The 17961-nt window shown below is 43.5% G+C and overlaps 2 protein-coding genes across 2 annotated transcripts; both read left to right on the forward strand.

Moving 5' to 3' along the window:
• Positions 1-1859: 1859 nt before the first annotated feature.
• Positions 1860-3368, forward strand: LSM04_008794 (Peptidase M8; the record flags this gene model as incomplete). Its single annotated transcript, XM_067337347.1, has 1 exon — positions 1860-3368. The coding sequence occupies one exon, from the start codon at positions 1860-1862 to the stop codon at positions 3366-3368; it is 1509 nt and encodes a 502-aa protein (XP_067189253.1).
• A 13102-nt stretch (positions 3369-16470) lies between these two features.
• LSM04_009370 (Peptidase M8) lies at positions 16471-17961 on the forward strand (the record flags this gene model as incomplete). The annotated part of the gene is made up of 1 exon (XM_067338486.1): positions 16471-17961. A coding segment is annotated over one exon (1491 nt), but the record flags the coding sequence as incomplete, so codon positions are not given.

Below are 17961 nucleotides of genomic sequence, written 5' to 3' on the forward strand. Positions count from 1 at the left end.
GCTTCTCGGTTCTCTGTCTCGGGTGTACAAAGGTACACACATACCGAGTGCAAGGGGAACTGGGATGTGGTCGCCTGTGTTTTTTTTTTTACTGGTTGGGGGATTCTTCTAAATGATTTTTTTTCTCTTTAAATGGGTTATGTAGGGGAGATGCACATTTGAATACAGGAGTTGTCTTTTGTGAGTATTGATGTCTCTTATCCTTGTGTGTTTGGCTGTATTGTTTTTTTAAATGTATTGCTTCTTTTTCTCTTTTTCTTTGCCCTCCCCAAGTCTCTCTTAAGGATTCTGTGCGATAGACACACTGTGATTGATGGTGTGGCACACATATCTCTCTTTGTTTGCGTCCTTTAACTGTTGTGGTTCGATGTGACTGCAGCAGGGGCCATTGTTCCTATTCCTACCGTAAACCTTGATATTGCATTTACTGTGGGGTGTTGTTATTATTGTTTCTGATAGCATTACTATTAATGTATACGTGTGTTTGATTCTCTGCTGTAACCTATATATACATACATGTATCTCTCTATACTCATCTCTCCTTCTCTTTTACTGTGCATGCTATTAGAAGAGCAACTCAGACTCACTCACACTCACAAACACACTCACAGTAAGAAATGACAAAGTGCTCCATGCGTCAGCTGCTGTGTATTGCACTGTTCCTGTTGTACTGCACCTGCGGGTGCTTTGCTGCCAGTGTTGTGCAGCAATTACCACAGAAAGGGCAAAGTGCTTTGCAGACGTACACCGTCAGTGCTCCTGAAGAAGCTGATGATAAGAGTGGTCCGGAATGGCAGCCCATCCGCATTGCCGTGTATACAGAACGTGTGGAAGATGTGCTAACATATTGCAAAACGATGAAAGGGCTGGAAGACTACGAAGGACTTGAAGAAGAATTTGAAGAGTTCTGCGGTGATGAGAATAATAAGAAGATAATACCGAAACAGAGGGATATTCTTTTAAAGGAGGTCTTGCCTAAAGCTATCAAACTGCACACTGATCGCATTAAGGTAAAACGAGGGGAGGAGAACCTAAAGATCAGAACCATTAGTGGAGAAGAAACTCAGGAAGAGTGCGTAGAATTTGTGATTCCCGAAAAGCATGAAAACGATGGTATTCCCAATGCTGATTTTGTTATTTACGTGAGTCTCTCCACTACGAGAGGCGTTGCGATTTGCAGTAAAGATGACGAAGGGAGACCAACGTCTGCCGTTATTAAATTCGTTGTGAAGGATATAAAAGCAACACGGCAGTATATTCGCTTTACTGCACATGAGATTGCGCATGCTCTTGGATTTGAAGGTGAGTTTATGAAAGCACTGGGAATAACAGTACCCCGCAAGGGTGATCTACAATCTACCCGAGGCCGTGGAAGATCTGACTTTGTGAAATTTGAAAAAACTGTTGAAATACTGAAGAATCATTACAACTGTCAAAAGGATGAAGTGAAGGGTTTGCCGTTGCAAAGTGCGAATTACTGGACCCACAGTCACTGGGAGAGGCGTCTTGCGAAGGATGAATTGATGAGTACGTACATTGGTGAACCCACTGGCATGTATTACACTGCACTGACACTTGCCACATTTCATGAAATGAAATTCTACAGCGCCAATTTCAGCATGGCAGAACCGATGAGCTGGGGAAAACAATTTCGGTGTGAATTTCTTCAAGGTAAACAGTATCCAACACATACTGAATACCCCAACATGTTCTGCAAGAAAGAAGAACTGAATAATATCCTACAGTGCACCTCGGACCGCTTTGCCCTTGGTATGTGTTTGACGCAAAATGACCGTGAGAAGTTACCCGAGGGATACCATTATTTCATCGACGGAAGTGTCGAGTCGGTAAATGACTTGATGGATGGTGATCCAATCATCAGACCCTTGGTGGGTACTGCCTGTGAGGGTGGAGATGAGACTCTGTTGCCTGGCAGTCTTTTCGGACGAGAATCACGGTGTTTAAGCGCTAAAGATTTAGTTCTACGTGATCCAAAAGGCCAAAAAAAACCTAACATTGCTGGTGTTTGTGCAAAAGTGAAGTGTGGTAATGACAAGACGGTGAGTGTACAACTCAAAGGATATGAGCAAAATGATAAGCAGTGGCATGAGTGCAGCGGAGACAAGGCAACCGTTGAATTGGATGGTTCAGTGTTCAGTAATGGTACTATTGAATGCCCCAAATACGAAGAAGTGTGCACCGGGTTGCCGAAAACTGAAACTCTCACCGTTAAGTTTTATACGGGTGCAGAAGTTCGTGACACGCATGAAGTTCTGAATGACAAGCCAACAGAAGAAAGGGACGAAGAAACAGCAAAGAGCCAACAGATCGCCCACAAGCCTGACCCAGCTACAGCTGTTACTACTAAACATGTACAGGAACTCCCGAGTGCACCCAAGATAATGGAAGGCAACGACCCGGTTGTAATCAGAGATGATTCCCTGACGAGGCCGGGGAGTGAAACATATCATCATAATGCTTTGGCTGCCGTTAGTCCAGGAAGTGGAAGTGAAAGTAGTGACGCGAGTAATCTTAAAGAAAACGAAGTTGTTTCTGGCAGTGGCAGCATCAGCAGCAGAAACCAGCCGACAGATCTGCAACAATTGCATGACCAAGCGTCTGTTCATGTTGTTGGTAATACTGTTTCCACTCAGAACTCACTTCACCCTGCTTCCCCTGCTGCTGTTCCTGCGATTTCCTCTACTGCAGTTTCAAACAACATTGAACAGGAAATTTCAAAAGATAAACGAGAACCTTTTACACATAATCCTGAGAGTTTGGATAGCCATCTGAAGAGGGATGAAAGCGCATCAGGTATCTCGCCACAGCGTGCGGATTCACCAACGGAAGAAAGCAGAGTTCAACAAGATGAAAAGCAAACAATACCCGAATCTCAAGACCATCACTCAAACTCAAAACAAACACAAATCCAAGTTGAATCACAGAACGAATTAAAACCTTCAACTAAGGATTCAACACCGCAAACTGAGGTTTCTTCTGCTTCTTCATCATCCATTAATGTCCCAGCAACAGCAGCATCTCCATCACCAGAAGAGTCTTTCATTCCCACCAAAGTTGCACAAACAGTTAAAACTGCCCAACCAAAGAAGGATGAATCAAGCAATAACACCCCACCATCAACGACCTCATCATCGACTGAGGTCAACGAGAGGACTAATGCATCTATTGCAGAAAAGGAACCCATAAACGAGGACAAGAACAAGGGCTCAGCTGCAAATCAAATGGAACATCTTGCAAATCAATTGGGTACCGTTGGTGAGAAGAACGCTGATAGCAGCAGCATTACCACCTCGTACATTGGAGGTTGTCTTGTTGCGTTTCTTGTCTGTGTTGTGTTGGTTTCGTGATGGTTACATGAGAGTTCTATCCATATTCATAATAATAAGCACTTTTGCTTAATACGGTCCTTTGAATTTAACCTCATATACCGCAATACATTGGCCGTTCATTTTTTTCTTTTTTTTACTTTTTTTTTCAGCGTTCTTCGCTGCATTGGAAAATTTTGTTTTAACTGCTTATGATTTATTGCTATGATTTTATTCATTTTCGGAAAACAAATAATTATCAAATACGCACTCTGCAGAATCACACTGTTTGTAGCCATATACATGAGAGTACACACACATATATATATGGTGAAAGAGCAATGACAGTGTCGGATGAGCAATAAACATAAACTTGGACTTATTATCATTGGGCTTTTTTTGTTACCGGGATTCTTTGTTAAAAAGTTAAAGCATTCTGGGTAAGAAGTTTATGTGTTTCTGTAGTTATTTCTGTGCTGATGTTTTTGCTGTATTGTTTATTATATATGTTGTTTTTTCCTCTTTTTCTCTTTTTCTTTGCCCTCCCCAAGTCTCTCTTAAGGATTCTATGCGATAGACACACTGTGAATGATGGTGTGGCACACATATCTCTCTTTGTTTGCGTCCTTTAACTGTTGTGGTTTGATGTGACTGCAGCAGGGGCCATTGTTCCTATTCCTACTGTAGCCCTTGATATTGCATTTACTGTGGGGTGTTGTTATTATTGTTTCTGATAGCATTACTATTAATGTATACATGTGTTTGATTCTCTGCTGTAACCTATATATACATACATGTATCTCTCTATACTCATCTCTCCTTCTCTTTTACTGTGCATGCTATTAGAAGAGCAACTCAGACTCACTCACACTCACAAACACACTCACAGTAAGAAATGACAAAGTGCTCCATGCGTCAGCTGCTGTGTATTGCACTGTTCCTGTTGTACTGCACCTGCGGGTGCTTTGCTGCCAGTGTTGTGCAGCAATTACCACAGAAAGGGCAAAGTGCTTTGCAGACGTACACCGCCAGTACTACTGACCCTAAGAATGGTAACGAATGGCAGCCCATCCGTTTTGCCGTGTATACGAAATTTGTAGAGGATGCGATGATGCACTGCATCAACAAAACCAGTCCAGAAAACCGTATGGAATTCTCTCCAGAACTCTGCGAAGGTCCAAATAAGATGACAACAGAGAAGATGAATACTCTTTTTAAGGATGTTCTGCCTGAAGCAATTAAATTGCATAGGGATCGCCTTAAAGTGAAGCCAGTGACGGGCAAACTGAAGCTATGGAAAGAGGAGTATGAAGAGGATCAGAATATGAGATTTGCAAGGAATTGCAACGGGATCGATATTCCCAAAGAGCATTTAGACGAAGGTGTTGACAATGCTGACTTCTTGCTTTACGTGGTTCTCTTGAAATCGCGTGAAGGAACTTTTGTTTGTACTCGTGTGAAAGAAGATAATAGACCGACGTCTGCCCGCATCAACGTTGTACCAAAGGATATTGTTGCCACGAGACAGTATATTCGCTCGACTGCACACGAGATTGCGCATGCACTTGGGTTTGCCACCGAATACATGTATAAATATCTCGACACAAAACTAGGAACTATCTTTATAAACGGCGAATATAAGTGGTCCAGAATGGTGAAGAGTAACGCTGTGAAGCTGATGTTCGAGAATCACTACAAGTGCAATACTATTGCGGGAGTGATTTTGGATTATAAAGGGAATAGATATTCCGCACATTGGGAGCGGCGCATCGCACGGGATGAACTGATGAGTCCATACACTGGTGAATCCTCTGGCATGTTTTACACAGCAATGACGCTTGCAGCATTTGATGCTATGCCCTACTACACTGCGAATTTCAGCATGGCAGAACGCATGAGTTGGGGGAATCAGTCTGGATGTGAGTTCATAACGAAAACGTGCACGAAAAACCTGGAAGAGTTGCAGAAGATCTCCAACGTCTTCTGCAAGGAAAGTGAATCTGCACTGCAGTGCACCTCTGATCGTTTTGCTCTTGGTGTTTGCTCCAAGGACGACAAGAGCGAGCATGGTATTCCTGCTGAGTACAACTACTTCCAAACTATTGGTGAACAGAGTGAAATGATGGAAGGCTGCCCCATCATCAAACCGTTTCAACAGACCACATGTGAGAATGGTAATGAGACACTGATGCCTGGAAGTATTGTAAGCAATATGTCGCGGTGCTTAAATGTGAAAGATCTGAAGTTCAACGAGGGACATGAGGGAAATGGAGTCACAGTTCAAGGGATTTGTGCGAAGGTGACGTGTGAGGATGGGAAAGTGAAGGTGCAGTACAAGGGCATGAAAGAGACTGAGTGGCATGAGTGCGGAAGGGATGGCGATGAAATTAAAACTGAGAATTCAGTGTTCAAGGGTGTAACTATTGTGTGTCCCAAATACGAAGAAGTGTGCACCGGGCTCCCGAAAACCGCACCTTTCACCATTCAGTATGAAGAAGTTGTGGAACCCAAACCTGAGAAGGAAGAGGAAGAGCAAAAACAACAAGAGGGGGAAACCAAAGAACAGGGCAGCTCGAGCACAGAGTCGAAAGAGAACAGCGGCGTGGGGGAGCAGAGCCAGACCCATAAGGGCGATGATAATAAGGATGATCACGCTGACAGCAGCATCGCTATCTCGTTCTTTGGACCTCTTATGCTTCTTGTGTGTGCTGTTGCTGCCGTGGGGGCCCTGTGAGCACCACACGCGTACTCTAACTTATATAGTCCTATAATGTTTTTCCTTTTCTTCAATTTATATACGCATAAGCAATAATTGATTCCCTTCCCTTCCCTTCCCTTTTTTCTTTTCTTTTTTTGGCTGGGCTCGCAGCGGTCTTCACTTTCCTTGTGGAAGACTGCATAGCTATTAATATTTTTGGATTATATATATCTCTGTATCTATATACCTGTATATACACTCGGTGATTTTTTCTTTTTTCTTTTTGAAAATAATAATTATTATACGCTACTTATACACACCGCGCTGCTCTGTGCTGCTTCTCGGTTCTCTGTCTCGGGTGTACAAAGGTACACACATACCGAGTGCAAGGGGAACTGGGATGTGGTCGCCTGTGTTTTTTTTTTTACTGGTTGGGGGATTCTTCTAAATGATTTTTTTCTCTTTAAATGGGTTATGTAGGGGAGATGCACATTTGAATACAGGAGTTGTCTTTTGTGAGTATTGATGTCTCTTATCCTTGTGTGTTTGGCTGTATTGTTTTTTTAAATGTATTGCTTCTTTTTCTCTTTTTCTTTGCCCTCCCCAAGTCTCTCTTAAGGATTCTGTGCGATAGACACACTGTGATTGATGGTGTGGCACACATATCTCTCTTTGTTTGCGTCCTTTAACTGTTGTGGTTCGATGTGACTGCAGCAGGGGCCATTGTTCCTATTCCTACCGTAAACCTTGATATTGCATTTACTGTGGGGTGTTGTTATTATTGTTTCTGATAGCATTACTATTAATGTATACGTGTGTTTGATTCTCTGCTGTAACCTATATATACATACATGTATCTCTCTATACTCATCTCTCCTTCTCTTTTACTGTGCATGCTATTAGAAGAGCAACTCAGACTCACTCACACTCACAAACACACTCACAGTAAGAAATGACAAAGTGCTCCATGCGTCAGCTGCTGTGTATTGCACTGTTCCTGTTGTACTGCACCTGCGGGTGCTTTGCTGCCAGTGTTGTGCAGCAATTACCACAGAAAGGGCAAAGTGCTTTGCAGACGTACACCGCCAGTACTACTGACCCTAAGAATGGTAACGAATGGCAGCCCATCCGTTTTGCCGTGTATACGAAATTTGTAGAGGATGCGATGATGCACTGCATCAACAAAACCAGTCCAGAAAACCGTATGGAATTCTCTCCAGAACTCTGCGAAGGTCCAAATAAGATGACAACAGAGAAGATGAATACTCTTTTTTAAGGATGTTCTGCCTGAAGCAATTAAATTGCATAGGGATCGCCTTAAAGTGAAGCCAGTGACGGGCAAACTGAAGCTATGGAAAGAGGAGTATGAAGAGGATCAGAATATGAGATTTGCAAGGAATTGCAACGGGATCGATATTCCCAAAGAGCATTTAGACGAAGGTGTTGACAATGCTGACTTCTTGCTTTACGTGGTTCTCTTGAAATCGCGTGAAGGAACTTTTGTTTGTACTCGTGTGAAAGAAGATAATAGACCGACGTCTGCCCGCATCAACGTTGTACCAAAGGATATTGTTGCCACGAGACAGTATATTCGCTCGACTGCACACGAGATTGCGCATGCACTTGGGTTTGCCACCGAATACATGTATAAATATCTCGACACAAAACTAGGAACTATCTTTATAAACGGCGAATATAAGTGGTCCAGAATGGTGAAGAGTAACGCTGTGAAGCTGATGTTCGAGAATCACTACAAGTGCAATACTATTGCGGGAGTGATTTTGGATTATAAAGGGAATAGATATTCCGCACATTGGGAGCGGCGCATCGCACGGGATGAACTGATGAGTCCATACACTGGTGAATCCTCTGGCATGTTTTACACAGCAATGACGCTTGCAGCATTTGATGCTATGCCCTACTACACTGCGAATTTCAGCATGGCAGAACGCATGAGTTGGGGGAATCAGTCTGGATGTGAGTTCATAACGAAAACGTGCACGAAAAACCTGGAAGAGTTGCAGAAGATCTCCAACGTCTTCTGCAAGGAAAGTGAATCTGCACTGCAGTGCACCTCTGATCGTTTTGCTCTTGGTGTTTGCTCCAAGGACGACAAGAGCGAGCATGGTATTCCTGCTGAGTACAACTACTTCCAAACTATTGGTGAACAGAGTGAAATGATGGAAGGCTGCCCCATCATCAAACCGTTTCAACAGACCACATGTGAGAATGGTAATGAGACACTGATGCCTGGAAGTATTGTAAGCAATATGTCGCGGTGCTTAAATGTGAAAGATCTGAAGTTCAACGAGGGACATGAGGGAAATGGAGTCACAGTTCAAGGGATTTGTGCGAAGGTGACGTGTGAGGATGGGAAAGTGAAGGTGCAGTACAAGGGCATGAAAGAGACTGAGTGGCATGAGTGCGGAAGGGATGGCGATGAAATTAAAACTGAGAATTCAGTGTTCAAGGGTGTAACTATTGTGTGTCCCAAATACGAAGAAGTGTGCACCGGGCTCCCGAAAACCGCACCTTTCACCATTCAGTATGAAGAAGTTGTGGAACCCAAACCTGAGAAGGAAGAGGAAGAGCAAAAACAACAAGAGGGGGAAACCAAAGAACAGGGCAGCTCGAGCACAGAGTCGAAAGAGAACAGCGGCGTGGGGGAGCAGAGCCAGACCCATAAGGGCGATGATAATAAGGATGATCACGCTGACAGCAGCATCGCTATCTCGTTCTTTGGACCTCTTATGCTTCTTGTGTGTGCTGTTGCTGCCGTGGGGGCCCTGTGAGCACCACACGCGTACTCTAACTTATATAGTCCTATAATGTTTTTCCTTTTCTTCAATTTATATACGCATAAGCAATAATTGATTCCCTTCCCTTCCCTTTTTTTTTCTTTTTTTGGCTAGGCTCGCAGCGGTCTTCACTTTCCTTGTGGAAGACTGCATAGCTATTAATCTTTTTGGATTATATATATCTCTGTATCTATATACCTGTATATACACTCGGTGATTTTTTCTTTTTTCTTTTTGAAAATAATAATTATTATACGCTACTTATACACACCGCGCTGCTCTGTGCTGCTTCTCGGTTCTCTGTCTCGGGTGTACAAAGGTACACACATACCGAGTGCAAGGGGAACTGGGATGTGGTCGCCTGTGTTTTTTTTTACTGGTTGGGGGATTCTTCTAAATGATTTTTTTTCTCTTTAAATGGGTTATGTAGGGGAGATGCACATTTGAATACAGGAGTTGTCTTTTGTGAGTATTGATGTCTCTTATCCTTGTGTGTTTGGCTGTATTGTTTTTTTAAATGTATTGCTTCTTTTTCTCTTTTTCTTTGCCCTCCCCAAGTCTCTCTTAAGGATTCTGTGCGATAGACACACTGTGATTGATGGTGTGGCACACATATCTCTCTTTGTTTGCGTCCTTTAACTGTTGTGGTTCGATGTGACTGCAGCAGGGGCCATTGTTCCTATTCCTACCGTAAACCTTGATATTGCATTTACTGTGGGGTGTTGTTATTATTGTTTCTGATAGCATTACTATTAATGTATACGTGTGTTTGATTCTCTGCTGTAACCTATATATACATACATGTATCTCTCTATACTCATCTCTCCTTCTCTTTTACTGTGCATGCTATTAGAAGAGCAACTCAGACTCACTCACACTCACAAACACACTCACAGTAAGAAATGACAAAGTGCTCCATGCGTCAGCTGCTGTGTATTGCACTGTTCCTGTTGTACTGCACCTGCGGGTGCTTTGCTGCCAGTGTTGTGCAGCAATTACCACAGAAAGGGCAAAGTGCTTTGCAGACGTACACCGCCAGTACTACTGACCCTAAGAATGGTAACGAATGGCAGCCCATCCGTTTTGCCGTGTATACGAAATTTGTAGAGGATGCGATGATGCACTGCATCAACAAAACCAGTCCAGAAAACCGTATGGAATTCTCTCCAGAACTCTGCGAAGGTCCAAATAAGATGACAACAGAGAAGATGAATACTCTTTTTAAGGATGTTCTGCCTGAAGCAATTAAATTGCATAGGGATCGCCTTAAAGTGAAGCCAGTGACGGGCAAACTGAAGCTATGGAAAGAGGAGTATGAAGAGGATCAGAATATGAGATTTGCAAGGAATTGCAACGGGATCGATATTCCCAAAGAGCATTTAGACGAAGGTGTTGACAATGCTGACTTCTTGCTTTACGTGGTTCTCTTGAAATCGCGTGAAGGAACTTTTGTTTGTACTCGTGTGAAAGAAGATAATAGACCGACGTCTGCCCGCATCAACGTTGTACCAAAGGATATTGTTGCCACGAGACAGTATATTCGCTCGACTGCACACGAGATTGCGCATGCACTTGGGTTTGCCACCGAATACATGTATAAATATCTCGACACAAAACTAGGAACTATCTTTATAAACGGCGAATATAAGTGGTCCAGAATGGTGAAGAGTAACGCTGTGAAGCTGATGTTCGAGAATCACTACAAGTGCAATACTATTGCGGGAGTGATTTTGGATTATAAAGGGAATAGATATTCCGCACATTGGGAGCGGCGCATCGCACGGGATGAACTGATGAGTCCATACACTGGTGAATCCTCTGGCATGTTTTACACAGCAATGACGCTTGCAGCATTTGATGCTATGCCCTACTACACTGCGAATCTCAGCATGGCAGAACGCATGAGTTGGGGGAATCAGTCTGGATGTGAGTTCATAACGAAAACGTGCACGAAAAACCTGGAAGAGTTGCAGAAGATCTCCAACGTCTTCTGCAAGGAAAGTGAATCTGCACTGCAGTGCACCTCTGATCGTTTTGCTCTTGGTGTTTGCTCCAAGGACGACAAGAGCGAGCATGGTATTCCTGCTGAGTACAACTACTTCCAAACTATTGGTGAACAGAGTGAAATGATGGAAGGCTGCCCCATCATCAAACCGTTTCAACAGACCACATGTGAGAATGGTAATGAGACACTGATGCCTGGAAGTATTGTAAGCAATATGTCGCGGTGCTTAAATGTGAAAGATCTGAAGTTCAACGAGGGACATGAGGGAAATGGAGTCACAGTTCAAGGGATTTGTGCGAAGGTGACGTGTGAGGATGGGAAAGTGAAGGTGCAGTACAAGGGCATGAAAGAGACTGAGTGGCATGAGTGCGGAAGGGATGGCGATGAAATTAAAACTGAGAATTCAGTGTTCAAGGGTGTAACTATTGTGTGTCCCAAATACGAAGAAGTGTGCACCGGGCTCCCGAAAACCGCACCTTTCACCATTCAGTATGAAGAAGTTGTGGAACCCAAACCTGAGAAGGAAGAGGAAGAGCAAAAACAACAAGAGGGGGAAACCAAAGAACAGGGCAGCTCGAGCACAGAGTCGAAAGAGAACAGCGGCGTGGGGAGCAGAGCCAGACCCATAAGGGCGATGATAATAAGGATGATCACGCTGACAGCAGCATCGCTATCTCGTTCTTTGGACCTCTTATGCTTCTTGTGTGTGCTGTTGCTGCCGTGGGGGCCCTGTGAGCACCACACGCGTACTCTAACTTATATAGTCCTATAATGTTTTTCCTTTTCTTCAATTTATATACGCATAAGCAATAATTGATTCCCTTCCCTTCCCTTCCCTTTTTTCTTTTCTTTTTTTTGGCTGGGCTCGCAGCGGTCTTCACTTTCCTTGTGGAAGACTGCATAGCTATTAATATTTTTGGATTATATATATCTCTGTATCTATATACCTGTATATACACTCGGTGATTTTTTTTTTTTTCTTTTTGAAAATAATAATTATTATACGCTACTTATACACACCGCGCTGCTCTGTGCTGCTTCTCGGTTCTCTGTCTCGGGTGTACAAAGGTACACACATACCGAGTGCAAGGGGAACTGGGATGTGGTCGCCTGTGTTTTTTTTTTACTGGTTGGGGGATTCTTCTAAATGATTTTTTTTCTCTTTAAATGGGTTGTATAGGGGAGATGCACATTTGAATACATGAGTTGTCTTTTGTGAGTATTGATGTCTCTTATACTTGTGTGTTTGGCTGTATTGTTCTTTTTAAATGTATTGCTTCTTTTTCTCTTTTTCTTTGCCCTCCCCAAGTCTCTCTTAAGGATTCTATGCGATATACACACTGTGAATGATGGTGTGGCACACATATCTCTCTTTGTTTGCGTCCTTTAACTGTTGTGGTTCGATGTGACTGCAGCAGGGGCCATTGTTCCTATTCCTACCGTAAACCTTGATATTGCATTTACTGTGGGGTGTTGTTATTATTGTTTCTGATAGCATTACTATTAATGTATACGTGTGTTTGATTCTCTGCTGTAACCTATATATACATACATGTATCTCTCTATACTCATCTCTCCTTCTCTTTTACTGTGCATGCTATTAGAAGAGCAACTCAGACTCACTCACACTCACAAACACACTCACAGTAAGAAATGACAAAGTGCTCCATGCGTCAGCTGCTGTGTATTGCACTGTTCCTGTTGTACTGCACCTGCGGGTGCTTTGCTGCCAGTGTTGTGCAGCAATTACCACAGAAAGGGCAAAGTGCTTTGCAGACGTACACCGCCAGTACTACTGACCCTAAGAATGGTAACGAATGGCAGCCCATCCGTTTTGCCGTGTATACGAAATTTGTAGAGGATGCGATGATGCACTGCATCAACAAAACCAGTCCAGAAAACCGTATGGAATTCTCTCCAGAACTCTGCGAAGGTCCAAATAAGATGACAACAGAGAAGATGAATACTCTTTTTAAGGATGTTCTGCCTGAAGCAATTAAATTGCATAGGGATCGCCTTAAAGTGAAGCCAGTGACGGGCAAACTGAAGCTATGGAAAGAGGAGTATGAAGAGGATCAGAATATGAGATTTGCAAGGAATTGCAACGGGATCGATATTCCCAAAGAGCATTTAGACGAAGGTGTTGACAATGCTGACTTCTTGCTTTACGTGGTTCTCTTGAAATCGCGTGAAGGAACTTTGTTTGTACTCGTGTGAAAGAAGATAATAGACCGACGTCTGCCCGCATCAACGTTGTACCAAAGGATATTGTTGCCACGAGACAGTATATTCGCTCGACTGCACACGAGATTGCGCATGCACTTGGGTTTGCCACCGAATACATGTATAAATATCTCGACACAAAACTAGGAACTATCTTTATAAACGGCGAATATAAGTGGTCCAGAATGGTGAAGAGTAACGCTGTGAAGCTGATGTTCGAGAATCACTACAAGTGCAATACTATTGCGGGAGTGATTTTGGATTATAAAGGGAATAGATATTCCGCACATTGGGAGCGGCGCATCGCACGGGATGAACTGATGAGTCCATACACTGGTGAATCCTCTGGCATGTTTTACACAGCAATGACGCTTGCAGCATTTGATGCTATGCCCTACTACACTGCGAATCTCAGCATGGCAGAACGCATGAGTTGGGGGAATCAGTCTGGATGTGAGTTCATAACGAAAACGTGCACGAAAAACCTGGAAGAGTTGCAGAAGATCTCCAACGTCTTCTGCAAGGAAAGTGAATCTGCACTGCAGTGCACCTCTGATCGTTTTGCTCTTGGTGTTTGCTCCAAGGACGACAAGAGCGAGCATGGTATTCCTGCTGAGTACAACTACTTCCAAACTATTGGTGAACAGAGTGAAATGATGGAAGGCTGCCCCATCATCAAACCGTTTCAACAGACCACATGTGAGAATGGTAATGAGACACTGATGCCTGGAAGTATTGTAAGCAATATGTCGCGGTGCTTAAATGTGAAAGATCTGAAGTTCAACGAGGGACATGAGGGAAATGGAGTCACAGTTCAAGGGATTTGTGCGAAGGTGACGTGTGAGGATGGGAAAGTGAAGGTGCAGTACAAGGGCATGAAAGAGACTGAGTGGCATGAGTGCGGAAGGGATGGCGATGAAATTAAAACTGAGAATTCAGTGTTCAAGGGTGTAACTATTGTGTGTCCCAAATACGAAGAAGTGTGCACCGGGCTCCCGAAAACCGCACCTTTCACCATTCAGTATGAAGAAGTTGTGGAACCCAAACCTGAGAAGGAAGAGGAAGAGCAAAAACAACAAGAGGGGGAAACCAAAGAACAGGGCAGCTCGAGCACAGAGTCGAAAGAGAACAGCGGCGTGGGGGAGCAGAGCCAGACCCATAAGGGCGATGATAATAAGGATGATCACGCTGACAGCAGCATCGCTATCTCGTTCTTTGGACCTCTTATGCTTCTTGTGTGTGCTGTTGCTGCCGTGGGGGCCCTGTGAGCACCACACGCGTACTCTAACTTATATAGTCCTATAATGTTTTTCCTTTTCTTCAATTTATATACGCATAAGCAATAATTGATTCCCTTCCCTTCCCTTTTTTCTTTTCTTTTTTTGGCTGGGCTCGCAGCGGTCTTCACTTTCCTTGTGGAAGACTGCATAGCTATTAATATTTTTGGATTATATATATCTCTGTATCTATATACCTGTATATACACTCGGTGATTTCTTTCTTTTTTTTTTGGAAATAATAATTATTATACGCTACTTATACACACCGCGCTGCTCTGTGCTGCTTCTCGGTTCTCTGTCTCGGGTGTACAAAGGTACACACATACCGAGTGCAAGGGGAACTGGGATGTGGTCGCCTGTGTTTTTTTTTTACTGGTTGGGGGATTCTTCTAAATGATTTTTTTTCTCTTTAAATGGGTTATGTAGGGGAGATGCACATTTGAATACAGGAGTTGTCTTTTGTGAGTATTGATGTCTCTTATCCTTGTGTGTTTGGCTGTATTGTTTTTTTAAATGTATTGCTTCTTTTTCTCTTTTTCTTTGCCCTCCCCAAGTCTCTCTTAAGGATTCTGTGCGATAGACACACTGTGATTGATGGTGTGGCACACATATCTCTCTTTGTTTGCGTCCTTTAACTGTTGTGGTTCGATGTGACTGCAGCAGGGGCCATTGTTCCTATTCCTACCGTAAACCTTGATATTGCATTTACTGTGGGGTGTTGTTATTATTGTTTCTGATAGCATTACTATTAATGTATACGTGTGTTTGATTCTCTGCTGTAACCTATATATACATACATGTATCTCTCTATACTCATCTCTCCTTCTCTTTTACTGTGCATGCTATTAGAAGAGCAACTCAGACTCACTCACACTCACAAACACACTCACAGTAAGAAATGACAAAGTGCTCCATGCGTCAGCTGCTGTGTATTGCACTGTTCCTGTTGTACTGCACCTGCGGGTGCTTTGCTGCCAGTGTTGTGCAGCAATTACCACAGAAAGGGCAAAGTGGTTTGCAGACGTACACCGTCAGTGCTCCTGAAGAAGCTGATGATAAGAGTGGTCCGGAATGGCAGCCCATCCGCATTGCCGTGTATACAGAACGTGTGGAAGATGTGCTAACATATTGCAAAACGATGAAAGGGCTGGAAGACTACGAAGGACTTGAAGAAGAATTTGAAGAGTTCTGCGGTGATGAGAATAATAAGAAGATAATACCGAAACAGAGGGATATTCTTTTAAAGGAGGTCTTGCCTAAAGCTATCAAACTGCACACTGATCGCATTAAGGTAAAACGAGGGGAGGAGAACCTAAAGATCAGAACCATTAGTGGAGAAGAAACTCAGGAAGAGTGCGTAGAATTTGTGATTCCCGAAAAGCATGAAAACGATGGTATTCCCAATGCTGATTTTGTTATTTACGTGAGTCTCTCCACTACGAGAGGCGTTGCGATTTGCAGTAAAGATGACGAAGGGAGACCAACGTCTGCCGTTATTAAATTCGTTGTGAAGGATATAAAAGCAACACGGCAGTATATTCGCTTTACTGCACATGAGATTGCGCATGCTCTTGGATTTGAAGGTGAGTTTATGAAAGCACTGGGAATAACAGTACCCCGCAAGGGTGATCTACAATCTACCCGAGGCCGTGGAGGATCTGACTTTGTGAAATTTGAAAAAACTGTTGAAATACTGAAGAATCATTACAACTGTCAAAAGGATGAAGTGAAGGGTTTGCCGTTGCAAAGTGCGAATTACTGGACCCACAGTCACTGGGAGAGGCGTCTTGCGAAGGATGAATTGATGAGTACGTACATTGGTGAACCCACTGGCATGTATTACACTGCACTGACACTTGCCACATTTCATGAAATGAAATTCTACAGCGCCAATTTCAGCATGGCAGAACCGATGAGCTGGGGAAAACAATTTCGGTGTGAATTTCTTCAAGGTAAACAGTATCCAACACATACTGAATACCCCAACATGTTCTGCAAGAAAGAAGAACTGAATAATATCCTACAGTGCACCTCGGACCGCTTTGCCCTTGGTATGTGTTTGACGCAAAATGACCGTGAGAAGTTACCCGAGGGATACCATTATTTCATCGACGGAAGTGTCGAGTCGGTAAATGACTTGATGGATGGTGATCCAATCATCAGACCCTTGGTGGGTACTGCCTGTGAGGGTGGAGATGAGACTCTGTTGCCTGGCAGTCTTTTCGGACGAGAATCACGGTGTTTAAGCGCTAAAGATTTAGTTCTACGTGATCCAAAAGGCCAAAAAAAACCTAACATTGCTGGTGTTTGTGCAAAAGTGAAGTGTGGTAATGACAAGACGGTGAGTGTACAACTCAAAGGATATGAGCAAAATGATAAGCAGTGGCATGAGTGCAGCGGAGACAAGGCAACCGTTGAATTGGATGGTTCAGTGTTCAGTAATGGTACTATTGAATGCCCCAAATACGAAGAAGTGTGCACCGGGTTGCCGAAAACTGAAACTCTCACCGTTAAGTTTTATACGGGTGCAGAAGTTCGTGACACGCATGAAGTTCTGAATGACAAGCCAACAGAAGAAAGGGCCGAAGAAACAGCAAAGAGCCAACAGATCGCCCACAAGCCTGACCCAGCTACAGCTGTTACTACTAAACATGTACAGGAACTCCCGAGTGCACCCAAGATAATGGAAGGCAACGACCCGGTTGTAATCAGAGATGATTCCCTGACGAGGCCGGGGAGTGAAACATATCATCATAATGCTTTGGCTGCCGTTAGTCCAGGAAGTGGAAGTGAAAGTAGTGACGCGAGTAATCTTAAAGAAAACGAAGTTGTTTCTGGCAGTGGCAGCATCAGCAGCAGAAACCAGCCGACAGATCTGCAACAATTGCATGATCAAGCGTCTGTTCATGTTGTTGGTAATACTGTTTCCACTCAGAACTCACTTCACCCTGCTTCCCCTGCTGCTGTTCCTGCGATTTCCTCTACTGCAGTTTCAAACAACATTGAACAGGAAATTTCAAAAGATAAACGAGAACCTTTTACACATAATCCTGAGAGTTTGGATAGCCATCTGAAGAGGGATGAAAGCGCATCAGGTATCTCGCCACAGCGTGCGGATTCACCAACGGAAGAAAGCAGAGTTCAACAAGATGAAAAGCAAACAATACCCGAATCTCAAGACCATCACTCAAACTCAAGACAAACACAAATCCAAGTTGAATCACAGAACGAATTAAAACCTTCAACTAAGGATTCAACACCGCAAACTGAGGTTTCTTCTGCTTCTTCATCATCCATTAATGTCCCAGCAACAGCAGCATCTCCATCACCAGAAGAGTCTTTCATTCCCACCAAAGTTGCACAAACAGTTAAAACTGCCCAACCAAAGAAGGATGAATCAAGCAATAACACCCCACCATCAACGACCTCATCATCGACTGAGGTCAACGAGAGGACTAATGCATCTATTGCAGAAAAGGAACCCATAAACGAGGACAAGAACAAGGGCTCAGCTGCAAATCAAATGGAACATCTTGCAAATCAATTGGGTACCGTTGGTGAGAAGAACGCTGATAGCAGCAGCATTACCACCTCGTACATTGGAGGTTGTCTTGTTGCGTTTCTTGTCTGT

The sequence above is a fragment of the Trypanosoma melophagium genome (genome assembly GCF_022059095.1).
Source record: "Trypanosoma melophagium isolate St. Kilda chromosome Unknown ctg31segment1, whole genome shotgun sequence".
Classification (NCBI taxonomy): Eukaryota; Euglenozoa; class Kinetoplastea; order Trypanosomatida; family Trypanosomatidae; genus Trypanosoma; species Trypanosoma melophagium.